This window comes from Sarcophilus harrisii, chromosome 1 (genome assembly GCF_902635505.1).
Source record: "Sarcophilus harrisii chromosome 1, mSarHar1.11, whole genome shotgun sequence".
Taxonomy (NCBI): Eukaryota; Metazoa; Chordata; class Mammalia; order Dasyuromorphia; family Dasyuridae; genus Sarcophilus; species Sarcophilus harrisii.
In genome coordinates, this window is record NC_045426.1 from 47296091 (window position 1) to 47319538 (window position 23448).

The following is a 23448-nucleotide window of genomic DNA, read 5'->3' on the forward strand; positions in this document are numbered from 1 at the left end:
GGGGAGAGGCAGATGCCTGGGAAAAAGAGAATATAAAAAGGATACAAAAATACTTTTGACCTCCTAATTTTAATATTTTCCAAGTTATTCTCTATAGGTAACCAGAAAATATAGAAAAGTGGAAGATAATATCACTCTACTGATGACAATAACTAATAATATTTTCTGGTGGTGAAATCATCATAAGAAATAGGTTACCCTTTTTCAGGCTTGTTTATTTCTCTTTGATTTGGGTATGTCACTGGTTACTTTATATAAGCATAGTTTAACACTGGAAGGGACTTCAGTAGTCATTTAGCTCAATTCATACCCTAAACTGCTGGTAGTATCTTCTCCAGTTCCTTCAACCAACTCCCATATGATGTAGTCAAGGACTTTGACCACCCTGATTGTCCTGTTCTGGATACTTTCCAGCTGATCAGCATCCTTCTGTTTTCTGTTCTCCATGGACAACATGATACCTCCTTCTCTGTGCCTTACACTAGTTATTCACCAGCCTGGAATGTTCTCTCTCACCTCCAACAGGGTTTTTTTTTCCCTTTTGATCTAATTTTTCTTACACAGAATGATGAATATGGAAATACATTTAGAAGAATTGCACCTATTTAACCTATATTGGATTGCTTGCTGTCTTGAGGAGGGTACAGGGAGAAGGAGAGGGAGAAAATTTTGTAATACAAGATTTTGCAAAGGGGAATGTTGAAAACCATCTTTGCATGTATTTGAAAAAAAATACGGTTAAAAAAAGAAACGGGGTTCCTTATCAATTCAGCCCATTGTGAAATGATGCACGAGATGGTTGGAGTGTAGGACAATGAATGAAAGGGATATAAGGACCAGAAAGAATGATGTCTAGTTGGAGGACATTGGACAATACTAGCGCACTGAATCCAAAGGGATTTGTAGTGATTCTGATGCAAGCAGATCGCATTGAAAGAGAAAATAGTTATTGCTGAAAGCAAAATCCTCCTTTTTGTACCTAAGATGATGTTGATCATTGTGTTCTGAGGAATGTAGTTTGACTTTCACCTCTGTAATATTGAGCATGATATGGATGTTCTAGTTATCATGTCCAAACAGAGAGAAATTATTAAAATACTTCTTAAACAAGTAGTACAAAAAAAAAAAAAAAAAAAAAAAAGAGGTTGTAGGGTTAGAATCCTGGTTTTCTAAAGGAGGAAATTAAGGCTAGTGTTGGTTAGTGACTCTCTACTCACAGAAACTGAATCAGCTATTTATCAATAGCTGGAGTAGAAAAAAGTTTTTGCTTCTGGGGACACAAATTCCAAATATAATGAAGAACCTCCGAAGACTTATAAAATTTGCTGACTACTACCTATCTCTAAAGTTCACTTGGATACAAACTACACTGTCAGAAATGAAAGCAATAGCAAAGATTAAAAGATTCAGATTAAAAAGTGAATACTACTAGGGCTGAAGTAATATTTTATGTTTGCTTTCCATTGGAATTAAGTCTTACAGAAGAGAAAAACTGACAGGAGAGATAAACAACTGCTAAAAAATGTATATTAAAATTGAATTTAGATTTTCAGACTCTAATTTCAAATACAGGAATGACTGAATTTTGGCCAGGGATGGAATCTAAAACAACCAAAAAAAAAAAACCAAACAAACAAAAAACTGGTGAGAACAAATTTGCTTTTTTTTTTTTAAACTGGTAACTGAATCAGAAGGGCTTAAAAAAAAAAAAGGAAGCATTTGCCCACATATATCCATCAAGCTTGATTTCCATAAAGTTGAGATACAGTATAAAAATAGGAATAGCAAATGAAATTTGCCTTAAGGGATTTTAAGGGACAAAATGAAATCCAATAAAAGGAACCAGCAATAATATGATAACCTTAAATGTCTGTACACAAATGCCCAATTGTAGGGAATAATAGAAATCAGGCATTCTAACTAAAAAAAAGAAAATATGATTTGTATTTGTAAAACTATTAGTGCTAGAGAAGTTTACCTTATTTATTAAAAATACTGAACAAATAAAAAAGGTGGTAATATGTTATATTAAGGAAACATTTAACCTAAGCAGATTATATTATATAAATATAATGGAATATTACTAGAAATAATGAATATATTGGATACAGAGATTCATAAAAAGATTTAGGTGAACTGATTACAAGTGAAATAGCAGAGACAGAATAGACAATGACTGCAACAATGTATGAAAAAAATTAACAAAAAAGTTAAAACTGAATATTTGAAATTTTAAATAAGCTTAGTCCCAAAGAGGAGAGCTCCATCTGTTTTTTTTTTCCAGATCTCAAGAGACATAGATTTAAATCATTGAATACAATGTCAGACTTTACATCTTTTGGCAGGTCTTACTAAATATTTACTACTACCCCCACATATTATTTTTCTTCCTTTGAAAAATAATTTACTATGCAAATGACTTTCTGGGAGAAGGGGAAAAGAAGTAGGCAGGAAAAACTTCAGTAAGTGTAAAAACAATGTATGATAAAATGAAAGAGAAATACCATTCATGAAAAGAAATCTAGGAACAAGAGAAGAGAAGTATGAGACAAAATATTTGAGGCAAACATTTTTAAAAAGAATTTCACATTATATCTCAACCTATCTTTCAATGATGTGTTCCCCCTGTCCCAAGCCTTCTCTCTGTTCCTCATTTATGGCATTGCATTTGTTTTAACTAGGCCTTTGAAATGGATTTCCTTTTCCATCATATAATATGAATCCCCCCTTTCTTTTCTTTTCTTTCTTTTTTTTTTTGTAGCTCTGCAACAAAGAATTCCTATCTTTCTTCAAGTCTCAAATCATTCAGCTTCTATATGAAGCCATTTCTGATCTTGCCAATTCCCTATTTTCTTTAATAAATTTACACTTATTTATATGTATTTTCTTTATGCTTATGATGTATATACTCATGCAAATCTTGTTTTAGTCAAAGATAAATTTTTTGAGAACAGGGATTTTTAATTCTTTGTTTTTTTAATATAGTGCCTGGAATATGGTGTGTGCTTAATAAATGCTTATTGACTGGTTGGTTGGTTGAAGATCAATGGAAGGACAATGTAATTTTGCTACATAATTTTTTTTACAGACCACTTAGAAAAAGGAAATTGGTAGAGAATTATATCAGAGATGAGAAATCTTCCTAATATGGAAAACTTAAATTATCTAGAAATCTGTTGGAGTTCACGATTGGCCAAAAGCAGAAGACCAAATAATTTCTTTCTTTCTTTTTTTCTTTCTTTCTTTTTTTTTTTTGATTTAATAATTTCTTAAACTACCATCCCTAAACAAGTGGATGAAATAACAATGTAGATTTTTCTAAATAACAATGGGAGTTTTTCATTTGTACCTGATCTTCAATATAAAGGAATTTATTGCTAGGGTAGGGTTGATGGGAATGTTAAGAAAAAGTGAATATATTTTAATATATTTAACATCTACTGGTCATCCTGCCATCTAGGGGAGGAGGTGGGGGGGGGGTAAGAGGTGAAAAATTGGAACAAGAGGTTTGGCAATTGTTAATGCTTTAAAGTTACCCATGTATAAATCCTGTAAATAAAAGGCTATTAAATAAAAAAAAGAAAAAGAAAAAGTGAATACAACTTCTTAAAATTTGTGATGGAAGAGGATTCTGGGAAGATGGTGGAGTAGGCTGGCAAATTTCAAGCTCTCCCAATTTCCTCCCAAAATAGAACAAATTTGTGCCTCAAGGCAAACAAACATAGACTAGTGAAAAATCAGAAGACTTGTGGCAGAGCCAGGGTCTTCCAGATACAACCTAAGAAGATCTGAAAAAAAAAAAACAAAACAAAAAAAACCAGGCTGGGGTTTAATCTCTCTGCTGGGAAAGCACTCCAGGCTAGCTCCACGAAATATCAAGTGAGGACTTCTAAACCTAGCTGGATTTGGCAGGAAACAAAGAGACTTTCACCTCTAAAATTTTTTGTGGAGTTGGTATTTGAATACAGGAAGATGAAGTAAACTTTGGCTGATTGGGAATGCCAAGCCCAGTTGTGCTGCTGAGATGGGGCCCAGAAAGAACCAGCACCTAGTGAATGCAGAGGCAGTGGGGCAGGGATGCTGCTGGCTGTGGGCACTTCCAGAAAGGGGGGAATTCTTGTTTTGGAGTTCCTGCTCACAGTGAAGAGCTGAAGTAAAGCCAGAAGCACTTTCCCTCCCACTTCACAGTTAAAAGCGCTTACACGAATACCTCATTTAAAAAAAAATGAACTGGCAAAGAAGAAAGAACCCTACTATAAAAACTTATTATGGAATAGGGAAGACCAGGACACATCTTCAGAGGAGGACCTTTAGTAAAAAAAAAAAAAAAAAAAAAAAAAAAGCTTCTACTCCAAAGAGTTATGTGAGATGTTCCCTGCCCAAAAGAACTCAATAAAGAATTTAAAAATCAAATGAGAAACATTGAGGAAAAATTAGAAGTAAATATAAAAACCATCCAAGAAAAACAAGAAGATTATGAAAAAAGAAAGTGAAAATTTAAACAACTATAAAAGAAGGTACAGTCTCAAAAATCAAAATAATTCTTAGAAATTAGAAATGGGCAAGGGAAAGCCAATGAAGTTATGAGAGACCAAAAAATAGCAAAATAGATTATAAAGAATGAGAAAATAGAACAGAATGTGAAACATAAGAACAATGACATCAAAAAGAGAAGATAATTGGACTGTCAGAAAGTTCTGACCAAAAAGAGAATTATGACACAGTAATGCAGAAAATAATCCAAGAAAATTGTCCTGGAGTGATAGAACGTGAAGGGAAAGTAGAAATAGAAAAAAAAAAATCTACTGATCACCTTAAAGAGATCCTCTTTGTAAAACACAAAGGAATATTGTTACCAAATTTTGAAACCCCCATATCAAAGAGAAAAATTTTCAAGAAATAAGAAAAAAAAAACAATTCAAATATGCTGGAGCTATAATTAGAATTGTGTAAGATTTATCAGCAGTTACAGTAAAAGACCATAGGTTCTGTAATCATAGCTACCGAGAATCAAAAAAGCTAGGCCTTCAGCCAAAAATATCATATCCAGCAAAATTATTTATAATTTTTGAAGGAGAAAAAAAATTGGCATACAATGAATTTGAAGATTTTGAGGACTTTCTATCAACCAAACCTAAATTAACAGAAAATTTTACATATAAGAACCAATATGAAAGATCGATTTTAAGGAACTTAAACTGTTTAAACATGGACAAATTATCTGTTTTTTACATGTGCATATTATATGTTTAAGATTCACATCAACAATAGGGTGGTTGAAAAGAAAGACTGACAGAGTTAAGGTAGAAACAATCATACAAAGAGGTGCAGAGGAAGAATAGACACCAAAGTGTTAGTGGAGGGAGGAAGGCTTGTAGTTCTGAAAACCCAGTGACATCAAGAATAGGTTCAATTGGCAACACTACATATATACCATGAAGGGTATAGCACCCTCTAAAATTTGTAAAGAAATAATTAGAATTATCAGGAATAGGAAAGACATGTATATTTGAGTGTGTGTATGTATATATATATATCTATATCTATACATAAATATGTCTTTTCTTAACTGTAGCTTGCTTGGAGGTAAGAAGGGAGAAAAGGGGAGAAAAAGAATTAAAGTCAATAAGGTGCACAACAAAGAACCAAAAAAACAATTTACAAGGAAGGAGAGTAAAAATGGACATTTAGGAATATAATTTCTTCTACTAATATATGTTTATATATTTCTTGATCTAGTAATTTGTCATTATATATTTTGAGTCCTCCCTGATGTTCTGCTTGGCACATGACAATGTTCTCTTTTGTTTGCTTTATTTTGTTTTGTATTTCTTTTTTCTTTTTTTTTTTTCTAATTCTGCTTTTTTTCGAATAAAATAAATAAATTAAAAAAAAAGAATTTGTGATGGAGCAGAAGAAACCTGAGCTTAGTTGAACATATATCTTAAATGTCATGAGGGTATATTTCAGAGGTAACATATCTAGCATCAAATAGATTAAAAAGGTATTTGAGAAGCCAGTTTGAGAAAGAAGGGACATTCTCAATAAGGATAATCTGAGTATGCAAAGAGAACCAATTCTAATTTGTAGGAAATGTAGGATTTATCTGAAGTGTTATCTCTGGATGCATAGAAAAGTTACCAACCAGCTTAATTTTTTAAAGGACTATGTTTAAAAAATTAAAGCAAATTTAGGTAATAAAAGAACTTTGAACTTCTTGTAATAGTGATGTCAGGAATGCTAAAACTCATAATGAGCTCAAGATGGCAGGACATTTTTTTTTTATTTTTAATTATTTTGTGGGGGAGAGGGAGAAAATGGTCAAAGCAAGAAGAGGATCACCACTTTGGCTGGATAGAATTCTGACAATTGAAAATAGAAAGCAGAGCTTATGAGTTCTGATTTTATGTCTATATTGTCTTTCAAGGATAAAGAAATATTAAAAAAATTACTAATATGGAATTGATATCCAGTACAAATAAGTAAATAAATAAAAGAATGCCTCATTGCCCTTGATAAATTTAAATACCTCTGATCAAATTAACTATATCCTTATTAAGTAAAAGAATAGGCAAATATATTTCTAAGCTTCTATAAGTGATGTTTGAAATGTTATGCATAAATAAGAGACACTAATGTATGGATAAGCCCCAATGCTGACCTGATTTTTCTTTTTAAATGGAAGATAACTAAGCCAATACACTACAGACCAGTGAACTTGACTTCAGTTTTCAATAAATTTGTAGGATAGATTACTAAGGAGAAATTGCACATCTGGAAAAGGAATTGGTAACAACAACAACAGCAACAACAACAAAAAAACAACAGTGTGACTTCATTAGGAACAGATTATGCCAAACAAAATATATTTTCTTCTGTGACAGTAAACTTGTAAATCAAAAGAACATTATAGATAGAGTTCATTCATATTTAAATAAAGCACTTCATAAATTGTGTCATGCTATTATTTTTGAAAATTGGGATGGGATGTCAACAGAATTAGATGAATTTTGAATTGACTGAATAACTGGTCTCAAATGGGTATCAGTGGTCCACTGTTAACTTGGAAGGTTCTCAGTTAAGTGCCCCAGTTTTATGTACCAGATCTTGTGTTACTTAAGATTTTTTTTTCTTTTGTTGTGAGATAAAAGTAAATACAGAAAACTAGTACAGAAAATACAGAAAGCTTCCTTAGAATTGCTGATAATTTTTTACTATCCTCTCTGAAGCCAAAGCATTTTAGGATGAAAAATAAGAAAAAAATATGAATACCATTATGTAGCATAGTTATATTGCTTGTTAATTAATTAATTGAATCATCAAGGATTTTTTAATCCATTATGGATTAGGAAGATTATTGAGATGTATAAATAATAAATACTGAGAGAGCCAATAAATTAGTATAGGGCATAAGACCTATACACAAACAATGATAATCCAAGGCAACAAGGCAGATGAGTATCACAAAACACATGGAAGATCAGATGAAAAATAAATTGTCAGGTAGAACAATTAACTGAAGAAAACAGAACGCCATTTGCAACGGCATTGAATCTATATCGGTTGACCACAGGGCAGATAAATGACACAGTTTTTAGGGCACTGATCTTGGAATCAGAAAGACTCATTTTCCTGATTCAGTTAACTTTGTTTGCCTCACTTCTTCCTCTCTAAAATAAGCTTGAGAAAGAAATAGCAAACCACTATAGTATCTTCACCAAGAAAACACAAAATGGATTCATGGAGAATTGAACATGATTAAAAATAACTGAACAAGAACAAAAAAGATTAATGAACACCAACAGCTATAACTCATCCTCATATAGCAAGATTTGGGGGATAGATGCCCAGGTGTGTGAAGACTTCTCCCAGCAGAATAAGCAGGGAGAACAATTTGTTTCAAGCAAGCACTATGGAGCACTTAGAGCTTGGTGGAATATTGAAGACCAAAGTCATTTCTGCATCTGAAGCCATCTCCAGTTAGCCTGCTATTGTCTTGACATTGGACTTTGGTGACTCAGGAAAGAAGAGTCAGGCTGGTGAATTTGTGCAACTCTGTCTTCCTTAAAATTGGCTCACATACAAATTAATACATAAACCCATGGTGTCAATGGTCTGCTTTGAAAAAGAAGAATAAACAGCTACAGATGTTCAGAGTGTTTCATCAGCTCATTTAATCCTAACAACTCTCTAATATAGAATCTATTATTTTATAGAAGATGAAACTAAAACTTGGTCATATCCATCGATTTAGACAGGATCTTGAAATCCATGTGTCCAAGGCAAGATGTGAGCTATATTTTGTTTGAGAATATTAAGCATTAACATGGAAGTTTTCCTTTCATTTCTTTTGACAATGAAAGAATTGCCAGGAAAAAAGGGCTAGTTAAATAAAAAAGATCACAGACCAAGTGTCATTGGAAATATATTATGCCCTTTTCCATTCTAACCAAATCGGTTAACAAAAAAATTTTTTTTTTCATCCTGTCCAGTAAAGAGAAGAAACAAACTTCCTGGAACACACACACACACACACACACACACACACACACACACACACACATGCACACTGTTCCCAGTTAATAACCAAATTTCTTTATTCTCTGTCACTCACCTGGCATAAATCGTGACTCACCCCAGGTGAGTGGGTGTAAAGCAATTTGCAAGCTGTCTCAAGTGTGGAAAGCAAGATGAATGGCTAAGATGGTATAGGAGCAGATTTAGTGGTGATGATACTGGGAATCATATGGCTCTTGCCTTTATAGTGTGTGGTATTAAAAATCAAAGTAGATATTGGAAGCTCCACATAAGGAGTGCTCAAGGGCATTGCTTACCTTTTCATTTATGGAACTTTCTAAGTAAATGAAGGCAGTCTGCTCTCCAGGAATGAACTAACCAGTCCTTGCACTTAATGACCCTGAATGTTTTCTCTGATTTTTAACATGATTATGCTGTATTTTGAATTCTTTCTGTTCCTATCTTTTTTTAAACTTTAGTGGAAAGCATTTTTCTTCCCCCAAGGTTAGCGGTATTGCCAGTTCCTTTCTATATTCTGGACCTCAATTAATAAGACAATCAGAAAACATTTATTTATTAAGATTCTACTTTATGCTAGGGATTGATGAAACTAAGAAATAAAATAGTATGATCCTTAAGGATGTTATTTTGCATCAGGTAGATAACATATATACATCTAAGTATGTATGAACTATATGTAAATTTAAAAATAGATGATTTTTTTTTTGGAAGAAGAAAATGCGCTAGTGCCAAAAGATTAAGGGAAAATTTCCCTTGAGTTGAGCCATGGAGAAAAAATAGAGATTTTAAGAATCAGGGTTGAAGAGGAGATCCATTTTGGACACTGGGGACAGATAGTCTGTATGAAGACAGTAAGATAAGAAATAAATTTTCATGTGTGAGCATCAACCAAATGGTCATAGGGCCAAACAACAAGACTATGTGAAGATAGGGAATAATAAGCCAGCAAAGGTGAGTTGGAGCCAGGTTGCAAATGTTTTAAATGTCAAACAGAGGAGTTTTATTTGATTTTTTGGGAGAGGTTTGCTCACTTCTAAGCCAAGTAAAATCAACAAGTATTTCTTAAGTGCTTTCCTTAAAGTGAGAAAGTTGGACTCCAAATTCTTTGAAATACTTTCAAGATATGATAGTCTAGAATTCTATGACTTCTGTTTTCATAAAAGCTATTTATTTGGTGCTTGCCTAGAAGCAAGAAGGTATGGTAGAAAAAAAGTCCTAGATATAGTTTGGCTTCTAATCCTACCTATATAATCACTTTGCTCTTTTTCCTTTCAGCTTCTTATGAAGTTGAATGAAAACAGGTGTTTTAAACTTTTTTTTTGTCTCATAGACCCTTTGGACATCACTCTGTTGAAGCCTGCCTATCCCTTTTTATAATAATGTTGTTAAAGAGACAAATTTCCAAAGTAACTAATTACATTGAAATAGCAAAATAAATTTTTAAAAATAATTTCACAGAACTCCAGGTTAAGAACCTTGGGACTCTTAAGATATCAGTATTCTTTGAAACGCCTAAACTAGTCACAGAATCAAAGCCTGTGTTTAAACCTGAAAACAATGACCTTATACTTATCTTATGAACTCACCTGAGGTCAAATACCATAGGTCTTTCTTCTCCAAAGCAATTCGATATTGTGGGAAAGTAATGAGACACATTGTTGCTGATTGTTTCTGTTGTTCTATGGGTACTTATGAATGACTCAGGAGCTGAATGATACAACATCAGAAAAGACAGTTATAAATCGATGAAGGGTCAGAGACCCCCCAAATCACAAAAAGTCTCCTGAGTAAGAGGAATGTTTATTACTGTCCTTCAGGAAGTGGATGGTCCTTATAGTGGAAGAATGCCCAGTACAGAAGCAAGAGTATGTTTTTATTAAGCGAGTCCCTCCCATGTGTCCCCCATGTGTCAGTCATTTTTGATCCATCAGTATTATGCAGTATTTCCCTCTTCACTTTCTCCACAGGTGAGCTAGATATGTTCTCCCTCTCTTGCCATGCATCCCATATTCAAAGAAGGCAGAAAACTCTTCCTATGCAATGAGGTGGTTAATGTACAATTATTCTCTTAAGGATGCTTGTTCTCCATTTGACTTTGCCAGAACTTTGATCCCAATTAGTTCGAGACAGGCCCGGGTCTGTGGTAAGATTGTAGTTGTAAAGAATGCATTTCTGATTTCTTGGAACCACCTGTCAAGCAACTTTGTTGATCATTATCATAATTCTCAGCATTCTAGCTCTTTCTATAAAACGAACTGGTTTGTTACCCCATACTAGGATCCATCTGTCCATACAGTGCTTGATCCATCATAGCACACAATATAGATGGGTCTCATTTGTCTTATTATGCTCATTCTTAGGTATCATTATTAATGACATTCATTCCAGATGTTCAGTAGGTAGCACCAGAAGACTTATCTTCATTCTATTGAGCAGTGTTTCTCCTCTTTCTCCTCCTCCTCAATAGGCAATTGGGGTCAAGTGACTTTCCCAAGGTCACACAGCCAGTAAGGTCAAGTATTTGAGGCTGAATTTCTACTCAGGTCCTCCTGATTCCAGGATTGGTTCTCTATCCACTGAGTCATCCAGCTTCCCCAGCAGCTCTTCTAAGGTGGACTTCTTAAACTTTTTCCTATTTGTGACTTCTTTTTACCAAAGAAATTTTTATGTGACCCTGGGTAAATAGGTACATAAAATAGGTATACAAATCTAACATTTACTGATAATAAATCATAATTTCATGACTTTCACATTCAGTTACATGACTCCATGTGGTATTATAACATGCAGTTTAAGAACATTTGTTCCAAGAACTAGAATGATAAGAACAGGAAGCTGTTCTTAGAATGAAGTTTGGCCCTTTTTCTTTTACCCATGGTCTGTCTTTGCTAGCCATGGGTAGTCATAAGAACATTGTATGATTGCAGTTAAATGGAATAATCAGGAAAAAAAATGTGCATAGTAGTGATTGTGGATTTTGATTTTTTAAAACATTTTAATCACAGTCAAACTGTATTCATTGTCTAATCAAGGAAAGATCAAAATGAATATATGATTAACTGTAATTAAAAAAAAATACTTGTAAAGAAATATAATTGTATTGGACAGAGTAATTGAAGCTAGGACTTTTTTTTAAGACCTTGACTAAACATATCTTTAGGGAAATGAATAGAAACTCCAATTTCCTTTAATACAAAGCTCACCTATTACTCTCTAGACTAATTAAACCCTTCCTTATATCACAAATTCCTAATACTTTCATAAATCATTTTACATTTATTTTATATTTATTCTATCAAGTATATTCTATATACTCTTGAAGATAGATATTAGTCAGTATTTAATAAGTATGTATCATTTGTCAGTCACTGTGCTAAAGGCTGGGAATGCAAAAAGAGACAAATGATAGTCTTTGTGCTCAAGGAATTTGAAGCCTAAAGGTGGAGACAACATGCAAAAAAAAAAAAAAACAAAACTATATATAAAAAGCTATAGACAGGATAAAAAGAAAATAATTAGCAGAGGGAAAGCACTGAAATTAAAAAGCATTGGGGGAAGGGTTCCCTTAGAAAGTGGGATTTTAATGGCAAATTAAAGGAAGTCAGGGAGGTCAGTAGCCAAAGCAGAAAAGTGAGTATATTCCAGGTATGGAGGATTGCTGGGGACAATATGGTCTCCCTGAAATCAGGAATTCTCAGTTTCTTCTTTATTTCCCCACCTATGGGATAGGAAGTATCTTCTAGGATACTTCATATTTAGTGACAAAATGATGGAACCTACTAAAATTAAAACACTTACTTGGTTTTTATCAATCTTAGTTTCCACCCCACCCAACTTCTCTAATTAAAAATCTTTGCACTAAAACTGTTTTCCAATTGTATTGATATTAATAAGCTGTTTATTTTTTTTTAACTTCAAAGAAAAGGCAATCTGAATTAATGCTAGATTCAGATTTAAGACCACGAGTTTCAAATACTGTCTCCAACATTTACTAGTTGTAAGAGCACAAGCGATTTTAGCTCCTTAAGTCTTATCTTCCTCATCTGTAAAATGGGGTTGGTAATATTAGTAACACCTATCCTACAAGATTATAATGAATTATATAAAACTTAAAATACTATCCTAAATATGAGTTACTACACCTTTAGTCCATCCTATTTGTACCTAATGTCCCCCAGATTCAGTATGGACCAAACCGTTAAGCCAAAGCAAAAACCTGCCTTTTTAACATTTTATTATACCCCCAAACCACCAATAGATCATTATCATCTTAGAATTCTAGTCCCTGAATATTTCAGAGAAGGAACATGTTCTCTTATAGATGTTAATCTGTTCTCTTTACATCTTAAATTATTTGAGGATTTTCTTGATTGTACAGACTCATTTCTTTGGTTCTATGAAAACAAAATGTTAGATGAAAGAACATTAAAGGGGGCAGTTATCTCCATAGGGAAAATAGTTATACACATAGCAGGAAGCAATGTGGTGCTGGTAAATGGATTGATACTTAGGGGAATTAATGCCACTGGGCTTTAAGTCTTAGTTTGGATCACACTAAATCATCCAGTATATGTCTCTAAAACAATAGGGTTTCATGAAATGATAGTGGGTATTGGTTATGATATAGTGATATTACTGACAAACAATTTTGATCTAGACAATATGGGAAAAGCTGTACTGATTTTCCTCTTTACACAATTATTTATATTCCATCCACATGAATTATAAATTCCTCATACTAATAAAAATATGGAATTAGCAGAACCAAATTTAATGAAGTTTCATAATCATATAGAATTCTCTTCATAGTATAATCATGTTGTCTATTAAATGTGTAAAAATTTAAAGCAACTTTGGAATTCTGTGGTGTTTCTCAGACAAGATGTTGCTAGCTTTGGGTCCAACATAGCCCAAATAAAGTCCTTTTACTTACCCTGAAATTTCAAATTGTTCCAGCATGTTTTGTTTTTGTTTTTTTTCCTAAAAGCTCTGTCCATAAATTATAGAAGATAAATACATTCTAATGAACAAATGGCATTTTAATGAGAACGCATTATTAAATGAGCTCATTCTATTAAAGCTATAATAAGTAAAAATAATATTAAAAAGAAATGTACCATAAAAATAGCAGCCAATTTGGTTTACTATGTAAACTAGGAAATATGCTAATAGGATATAACAAATGGAGATTTCCTCTGAGAGGCAAAATTGTCTTGCATGTAGAAAATATCCAGGAATACATGAGTATGAGAAGGAACAGATCTGTATATGGGAAAACTGATGTGTTCAATTGCAATGAATCTTTGTTGTGTTTGGTTTAATGTCCAAAGAGCCCAATCCCTAGCTTACATGGTATAAGCTTATTTCAAACAGCAAAATGGATCTGATCTTATAGACTGACTGTTCACTTCTTTCCTTAGAATTCTAAAGCATCTTTCTTGAAACCATATTCTAATCTTCCTTTGTTCCAAGCATGCCTTTCCTACTTTTCAGAAAATAGAGAATAGAAATAAGTCCTTCTGAGGAAAAGCAGTCAGTTGTGGATCAGTATGTCCTCAGAACACTAGGAAAAGTACTTCCAAAATCAAAGGAATGTCTCCCTTGTCTTCCCCATTACAAATTTATGTTCTTTAAATGTATATATATGTGTGTGTGTGTGTGTGTGTGTGTATATACATATATATATATATATATATATATAAACATGTTATGTTATATGTCATATATACATATAGAAAAATATTTTTAAAAAATAAAGAAAATAGAAGTAAAGAATTGGGTAGAAGAAGAGTTCTAACCTTGTCAGGATAATTAACATAACAAAAAGAACCCTAGACTAAAGATGAAAATGACAATGTAATATTGGACAAATCACTTTTCCTTCCCCTCTCAGCTTTACTTTCCTCATCTGTAAAATGGAGAAACTATTACTTTGTCACTCATCTCATTTGAGACTTGTGAGAGTCATATAAAACAATGTATATAATGTTCTACAGACTCATAAAGCAAAATATAGATGTTGTCTATTTTTGTCAGGCGTTTCCTATAACATTTAAATAAGCATATAGCTATTACCTAAAGAAGCCTTTTTCCTGAACTGGAACATACAATTGGCATGTGGTTCAAGGAATCCTTTATGATTATGATTATTATTTTCAATAGTATTTTATTTTTGAAATATATATAAAGATAGTTTTTAACATTCATTTTTGTAAAACTGTGTGTTCCAATTTTTTCTCCCTCCCTCTTTTACCTCTCTTCTTCCCAAGACAGCAAGCAATCTGATCTAACTCTAAATGCATAGGCAATCCTTTGAAACGTATTTTCAAATTTGTCATGTTGTACAAACAAAATCAGATCAAAAGGGAAAAAACACAAGGAATAAAAAACAAACAAAAAAGATAAAACTATGTTTTGATCTTAGTTTACCACTTATTAAAGGAGGCAGGGGAGAAAATGCCAAATCACTCTAGTATCTTTGGCAAGAAAACCCCAAATGGAGTCCCAGATTGTTGGACACAACAAAGACAATTCGACAACAATTAAAAACAAAAACAAACAAAAAAACAAAAAAACAACTCTATTATCAATAAATAAATAACCCAATGAAACATTTCAGAGAAAATCCCTAAAGAAGAATTTGTGAGATACTGATATGTAAAATGATGGTAAAAAGAAGTATGAGAAGAGAATTGGTACTGTCTACATAAACATTTTAGGGAAGAAATAGGAAGTTGCAAATACCAGTTAAATTCCCTCTATTACCACTTTCCATCAAAGGATGGAAGGGACAGCCTAAGAATCTGAGAGTAAGAGTGAAAATAATCAGCCTCCCATCTTAAACTCCAAACCTTAATCAGATCATAAGTCCTGATCCAGCCTGGCATAAATAGCTATTGTTTTACAAAACATTCCTTGTGGAAATATAATTTGATACTGTCCTCTTCATGTATGGTTGCCCAGCATTCTCATCAACCACAACTACTAAGCTGTTCATAAATGGACTTGTCATGGAAGACCACAGCATTGACAAATGGCACAGCATTGGAAACTGATGTGGTTTTATTAGTGAAAGTGAGGTTAAAGATGCTTTACCATCTGCTTTATTACTATACCCTGAAAAATATGGAATTTTACTATCTAATTTGCAGTTGAAACCTTTGTATTATAACCTGTTATTGGAATTTGAGCCTCTTGAAAGTAGAAACTCTCTTCCTTTTCTATTTTCATTCCTAGGACTTAGCAAAGACTTTGGACATGGAAAATTCTTAATTCATTTGATCAATCAATCAGTCATTCACATTTAGGCAGCAAGGTGACCCAGTGAATAGAAACTAGTGGCTAGACTCATACGAGAAACTAGTGAATTCAGGAAGACCTGAATTCAACACTTAACACTCTTAAGTTAAGATCAACACTATGATCTTGGACAAATCACTTAATTTCTATCTGCTGTGATTTTCTCAAACATAAAATGGGGATAATAACAGCACCTGCTTTACATAGTTGTTGTGAGATCAAATGAGATATTTATAATGTGCTTAATATAGTATGAGCGACATAGTAGACATTTAACACATTTATTCCATTCCATTCCAGTTGCTCATGTATACCATGGCACACTCTAGTAGATTTTTTTTTTCAGGTCAGTGGTGAACTCTTCCTTCTGTGATCCACTTTCAACTAGACTTAAATAGTGAATAAGAATGGTAAAATAATAGTATAACATAATGATTGTATTAGGCTTTAGATTATTATAACTCTGAAAGCACTTAGAACAAAGCCTTGTATAGAAGAGCCATTTAAAAACATGTAATAAATCAAAGAATGTATAGTTAGTGATGAAGTTTATTGTAGTCACATAGGGATGACTAACTAGAATCATTCTCAATTTTTTGTGGAGATGAAGGCTGTATTTATATGGTTAGAATAAGCAACAATTTTGGGAACTCTGTTGGGAGCTTCTTCCAATGTGGCTATTTAGGTAGCTAAAACAGCCAAATCGATTAATGCTCCCACAAGTTAAAAATGATGGAGTCTCATACAGCTGACTTCTCTCCGCCGTTCCAGTGACATCTTCATCCTTATTACTTAATATATACTTTCATAAATACCATTTAATTCCATACTTCTCCTTATATGGACCTCTAAACAACAGGTTTAGTTTGTTGTTGTTTTGGTTTAGTTTTTGATATGATAAGCTGAATTTTATCTGTATCCTTTGACCCAGCAATACCACTACAAGATATGTTTTCAAAGATGATTTGGGGGGTGGGGAAGGAAAAGAATCTAAATCTTCTAAAATATTTAAAGCAACTCTCTTTTTCAGGACTTGTTGAGTTTTAACTGCTAAATAGCCATATGGAAATCTAGTAAGCATTTGGCCATGTAGACCTACAGTTTGGGGGAGTTATTATGGCTATAGATTCACAAACACAAATACATACACATGCCAACTACTCTGCAATTCTCTCCCTCCATTCCAAATTTCTATTCTTTCTTTTTCCACTTAACCTCATGAATTATAAAGCTTAAAACAAAGAATTTACAAAGTGGTATTTGATTAGGATTGTAGGTGAGAAGAAAAACATGATTAAAACCAGAAAGGAAAACTTTAGAATTCCCTTTCACTTCTTTATCAACTTGAGTTCTGCTATCTCTCCTCAATAGCAATCACTGTCCATTTGTAGCTAAGTGTGCCTCACTGAAAATAGCCACATATGTAATGGTCAAATTTAAAGAATTGTTGAAGGGCTATTAAGTTTATTAACACAATTCATTCTGACTTGAAATAAAAAGAATTCATGAGAAAAATTCTAATTTGAACTAATTTTTCTTCATTTTAAAAAATAAAGATTACTGAATGAATCATCTTGCTTCAGTGGCTAAACACCTTATAGACTATGTCTGTTTACTTTGCTTAATGTAAATGAAAAGAAATAAACTTGGTATTACCATAGACCAAAGTTCTTAACATGTGTATATGTGTGTGTGTGTGTGTGTGTGTGTGTGTGGTTTCCTTTGGCGCTCTCTTTAATCCTTTCTTATAGTGTTTTTAAATGTGTAATATAAAAATGTGATATTGCACATGATACTAATTATATTGAAATACAGTTTTCCAAACATTTAAAACATAAGTTTAAAAATTCCAGGTTAAAAATCTTTGCTGCAGAAACTTCTGAAGGTGAGTTGACACTAAAGATAACTGTATATATTCATAAGTAATTCTCTAAGCCTAGGGAATGTCCTTTGGGCAGCTGACCAATTTCCTGCATATAGATCCAAAGTTGTTCTGTGTGTATATTGCCCTTCACTATTTTAGATCATTTGCTTAAGTCCATTTGCCAACATTTTGGAATGCAGCATAGCCTCTACTGGATGATTATACTGGCCTTTTGATTTGTTTCTCTGCATCCATTTTCTTCCCTGTCCAATCTATCCTTCATATAATGACAAACTAATCTTACTCCTGCACTGATCTAATCCATGTCATTTACCTGTTTAAAACTGTTCAGTGGTTGCCTATTAAAGGAACCAGAGGAAAATCTCCAGTGCATTGAGCAGATCAATTATAGAGGATTTACAGAAAAACTTGGGTAAAAAGCCCAAGATGAAAAGGTACATGTGGGTTATGATCTGTACTTGAGGAATGAGGTTCCACAATGAAATAACTCGCAATTCATTGAAGCATCAAAGAAGCACTTAGAGATGCATGTAGGGCTAGGGCTGGACCTATGATTTTCCTGCCTTTGGGAGCTCCCAGAAAAGGAAACACCCATCAATGATTAATATCTTTTCTGCAAATTGTATTCATAGAGAATTATCAAGAGCATAGACAGTTTAAGTGTCTTACATAGATTTACACAGGTAGAGAATATGTTAGAGACAAGACTTGTACCCAGAACTTCTTGGCTGTAATGCTGGCTCTCTATGAGCTACTCTCAATGCTTCTCCTATTCAGATACAAAGCATAATTACACAAGTCAGCTTTAAATTCCAATAATAAAAAGGGATTGAAAATATTTTACATGGCTCACATTTTTATCTCCTCAGGAGTATATGTGTTTGGGTATGTTTATATAGCCTATATACAAATAAATTTGTATTTCTGGCAGAGAAAATAGATTATTTTGTGTACATTTTGGAGCATAGGGTAGCTTTATGATTTTAATATATACAATTAAATTGAGTGAAGATCTGCTTTAAATGAAAATTGAAAACAAATTAAGTAATCATTCAATATAATGTTTGTGAATGCAGCTTTCTCATCTACTTTGATAAGTTGAAAAGGGAAAAAAAGGGTGATCTGAAAAGCAAGGCCTTTTATTTTCTCAGAGAGAAAATAGTGAGCTGGCAACATTCAAAATTGGTTGTAAAATATTATGTGTAATGTTAATTTGTTTTTATATTTGGGTGAGCTCTACATTTATTCCCATAGATCAAGTTTAATCATCTGACATATCATTTTTCACTACTGCTGAAAAGAATTTTCTCTTAAGTGATGATTTTTTGTATATATTTTTTTCTTTTGTTCTTTTATGGTACATGTAAATGAGATTTTTATTTGACCTTTGAAAAAAATTGGATTAATAATACCTTACTATTTTTTTGTCTTAGGTTTAACTATCTTATATTCATAATATAGCACAGCCATTGTTCCTTAATTTTTTAACATTTTGAATTTAGAACTATTGTCAGTGACTTAATATCTTACAAATAATAATGTGTAGAATAAAATTCTTTCATCTGTGTAATTAATTCTGACACAAGTTTTATGTGTTCATATTCAAAAGCTTGTTAGGGATCAGGTTCAAGTGTAAATTAGAAACTCATGAGAGGCTATTTCTCTTTGTGGTTATTATTATAAGGATACATGACATAGTTCATGAAAAGCCTGGCTTGCAATCAACACGTTCAGGGTTCAAGTTCTTCTTATAACCCATACTGACTATTATGACCCTAGGCAAGTCACTTGGATCTCTCACCAATCCTAGAACTCTCTAAAACTAAGTTTCAGAAAAGATATAGATCTGTAGCTATCCAAGAAATTCCTCAGTGAGAGTTTCCTAAAAACAAAATAAAATAAATAAAACCACAACTTCAGTGTGTGTATGTGTGTGCAGGTATATGTGTGTTACTTACATTCCAAATCACAGTGGTGTGTCCCTGCCATGTTCCCACTCTCACCGTTTTCAACAATTGCCTAAAGTTTCAACCTGAAATGATATTTGAATAAAGAAAGGAGTAAGAAGACAATCCTCTTGCACATGAAAACTTTAATAGAGTAAGATGAAGGTGACAATATTGAAATATTAATGGGAAAGGTAGGTGATCCAATGAATAGAGCACCAGGCCTAGAGTCAAGAAGACTCATCTGCTGAGTTCAAATCTGACTCATACTCACTAGTTATGTCACTCTAGGGCAAGTCACTTTACCCTATTTGCCTCAGTTTTCTCTTCTGTAAAATGAGCTGGAAAAGGAAATGGCAAACAACTCCAATATCTTTGTTAATAAAACCCCCAATAGGGTCACAAATAGTCAGAGATGACTGAAGTGACTGAACAACAATAGGGATGAGATGATAACATTTTAGTATAATCTTTTGTTTTGATCATTCTTAGATTGTTTTGTAGCTATGAGATAGCAAATTACCTAATTGTTAATTAAACCCCAGATAAACTAAAACAACAAGAAATCCAGTTTGGGGAGGGTGTATTCTCATTCTCCTCAATAAGCTGACGGAATATTAGAGCCACAATCAAGAATGTTTTCTTCTGTGGAAAAGCAGTAGATGGGGGGGAGGGGCAGAAATGGAAATTGGTGCAAAATCTAGTCATAAAGGGTTGAGTAGTCATCAAAGGAAGTAAATATAAGAATAATAGAAAACATGGAGCAATTGTCTCTGAGGGAAAGGTGCATATGTGTAGTGTTCTCTCTAAAATGTAATATTTTCTGTTGAAGTTTTCTTGGGGTCTCTGGGAGCAGCCTTCCTTTCAGTTCAGTAACCACCGCAAGTGCAGCCAGGGATTAAAGTCCAAATCCTTTATTGTCTTTTTCCAAGTCTTGTCTCCTTTCCTGGAGCCCGGTTAGTTTTTCTGGAGGCTTATCCTTGTCCTTGGTTCAAAGAGCTTGAGCTCCCACCTGCCTTTTCTGGCTTCTGAATCTCCCCAACTGAATCCTGGCTGAGGCTCCTAGTTTATATGACCCATACTGAGTATAAACCAATCATTATATCACTAGGAGACCATTATTTGTTGTAGGATTAAATCAATGCTAAACCAGATTTAACCATTGTCTCCTCAATTCCACTTAATACCTTGTTTCAAGTTCTGGCCCATAACATCTCCTTGTAGGATTAAATCAATCATACTGAACCATGCTAAATTAGATAACTATTGTCTCTATCAATTCCACTGACTTACAACCTTGTAAGAATCCTTGGTTTCAAGTTCAGAGTTCTGGCCCATAACATACATGCTTCACTTACACAACACACACAGACAATATTTAAGCTTCCTGGCTTTGTTCAACTTGTGCTGTCTCTGTTGAATACCAAAATCAATATTTTTGTTCTTACCACAAAGTGTGCTTTTTTTTTTTTTTAATGATTAAATAGTGTGCAACAAGTGTTCCAAGTTTCAGTAAGGGTTCCTTACTGAATAACCTCATTACTGGTGAACCACTGTATCTTGGACATATACTTGTATAATTCATAGGCTGATTAAACTCCTTCACCAATTTCTAGGATGGTTTTCCTGGTATGGTATCTTCCACTGTTCCTAGATCAACTACATATTATATAATGTCCAGATCTAAAAGTTTTTCAAAACAACCCAGTGAAAAATAAGAAAGGTGAAAGATAGTCCCCCATAATTATTTTATATAATCAGTACAACTAGTAGATGTGACTAATTTTCATATCAATAGACCAGCAATATGTAGCTGAGTCAGTAGCAAGAGAGAACATCATTCCAGGACCCATTAATCACCTGTTGCACACTATTAAATAGTTTAATAATAAAGAAAATATAGCAACAATTGTATGAGAAATATCAATCTAGTTACATATAAGACTTGGATTTGTATCTATATTTCATAACTTTATTCATGCTCTTAATTTTTATAATGTTTTCCATCAATAAAAGTAATGTTTCCTCTTAAACTCTCAAGATTTTTGTGCCACCTTGTACCTCTTGTTTTATATTCCAAAAAGATGGACCCAATTTTCCTTTAAAGGCTTTCAGGACATATTGTTCCCAAGTTCCCAAGTAATGACCTCCAGCTACTAATGGATTTCAGTAATGAATCTTATTTGTCCCTGGGGATGAATATTGGAATTAATTATTATTTATTATAATTTGTTATAGTAAATTAGCAATCACAGTCATGCTGACAGGATGTTGTAAGAGACCATTATTAGCATGTATTCATTTTTCCCAAAATGACAATTGCAAAATTTTTGACACATCAAAAACTTAACCCATGTTGCTACATGAACATTGTTTTGTTCATTTTTAAATTTTTCCTTTTTTTCATGCAGTTTTCCTTTATTTCCTATATTTCTTGCAATGTCTATTAAACAACATAAATATAATCTACTTGTTTCTGTTTTCTATTTTTTTTTTTGTGTGTGTGTGTGTGTGTGCTATAGATAGATGATATGCAATGGGGCAAAGGAGTACGAGAAATCCCATCATCAGTGTGCACTTTACCTTGTAAACCTGGCCAAAGGAAAAAGACCCAGAAGGGAACGCCTTGCTGTTGGACCTGTGAGCCGTGTGATGGATATCAGTACCAATCTGATGAGATGACTTGTCAACACTGTCCATATGATAAGCGACCAAATGAGAACCGAACTGGCTGCCAGGATATCCCCATTGTGAAACTCGAATGGCACTCACCTTGGGCCGTTATTCCTGTTTTCTTGGCAATGCTTGGGATTATTGCCACAATTTTTGTAATGGCTACCTTTATTCGTTACAATGACACTCCAATTGTCAGGGCCTCAGGAAGAGAGCTCAGCTATGTCCTGCTGACAGGAATCTTTCTTTGCTACATCATCACCTTCCTAATGATCGCCAAACCTGATGTGGCTGTGTGCTCATTCCGGCGAGTATTCCTGGGCTTGGGCATGTGTATAAGCTATGCTGCTCTCTTGACTAAAACAAACCGCATATATCGTATATTTGAGCAAGGCAAGAAATCAGTGACAGCCCCAAGGCTAATAAGCCCAACATCACAACTGGCCATCACTTCCAGTTTAATATCTGTCCAACTTCTGGGTGTTTTCATTTGGTTTGGAGTTGACCCCCCTAATATTATTATAGATTACGATGAACATAAGACGATAAACCCTGATCAAGCCAGAGGAGTACTCAAATGTGACATTACAGATCTACAGATAATTTGTTCTTTGGGGTATAGCATCCTACTCATGGTTACATGCACTGTCTATGCCATCAAGACTCGGGGTGTCCCAGAGAATTTTAATGAAGCCAAACCCATTGGATTCACTATGTATACAACCTGTATAGTATGGCTTGCCTTCATTCCAATATTTTTTGGCACTGCTCAGTCAGCTGAAAAGGTAAGAGAAAATATACATCAATATGATAATTTGTCAATGTATTGTGTTTCCAATGGATGCCATGATATTTTTTCCCCAAAGTAAATTGTAATTAGATGAGATGTCTAAATTGGAAATAGCATTAAAATGAATGGCAAGCACTTTATCCACAATAATGTCCTAATACATAATAGAAAGAAGACAACTGGGAATTAGGATCCTTGTTTTCTTGTTATGAGAGTTATTATTTATATTACTTTAGGCAAATCACTTCACTTATCTCAGTTTCCTCATACATAAAACCGGGGTTTGGAATCAGTGAACCTAAATCTTTGCCATTTCA

At 33.5% G+C, this 23448-nt stretch overlaps 1 protein-coding gene across 3 annotated transcripts in view; it reads left to right on the plus strand.

Moving 5' to 3' along the window:
- GRM7 (glutamate metabotropic receptor 7) overlaps positions 1–23448 on the plus strand; it is a 1027380-nt gene that overhangs the window by 773500 nt on the left and 230432 nt on the right. For all 3 annotated transcript variants that reach the window (XM_031954369.1, XM_031954361.1, XM_031954377.1), the window contains exon 8: positions 22191–23126. In XM_031954369.1, the coding sequence (XP_031810229.1) occupies positions 22191–23126 (936 nt within the window). The remainder of the gene's footprint in view (positions 1–22190; positions 23127–23448) is intronic.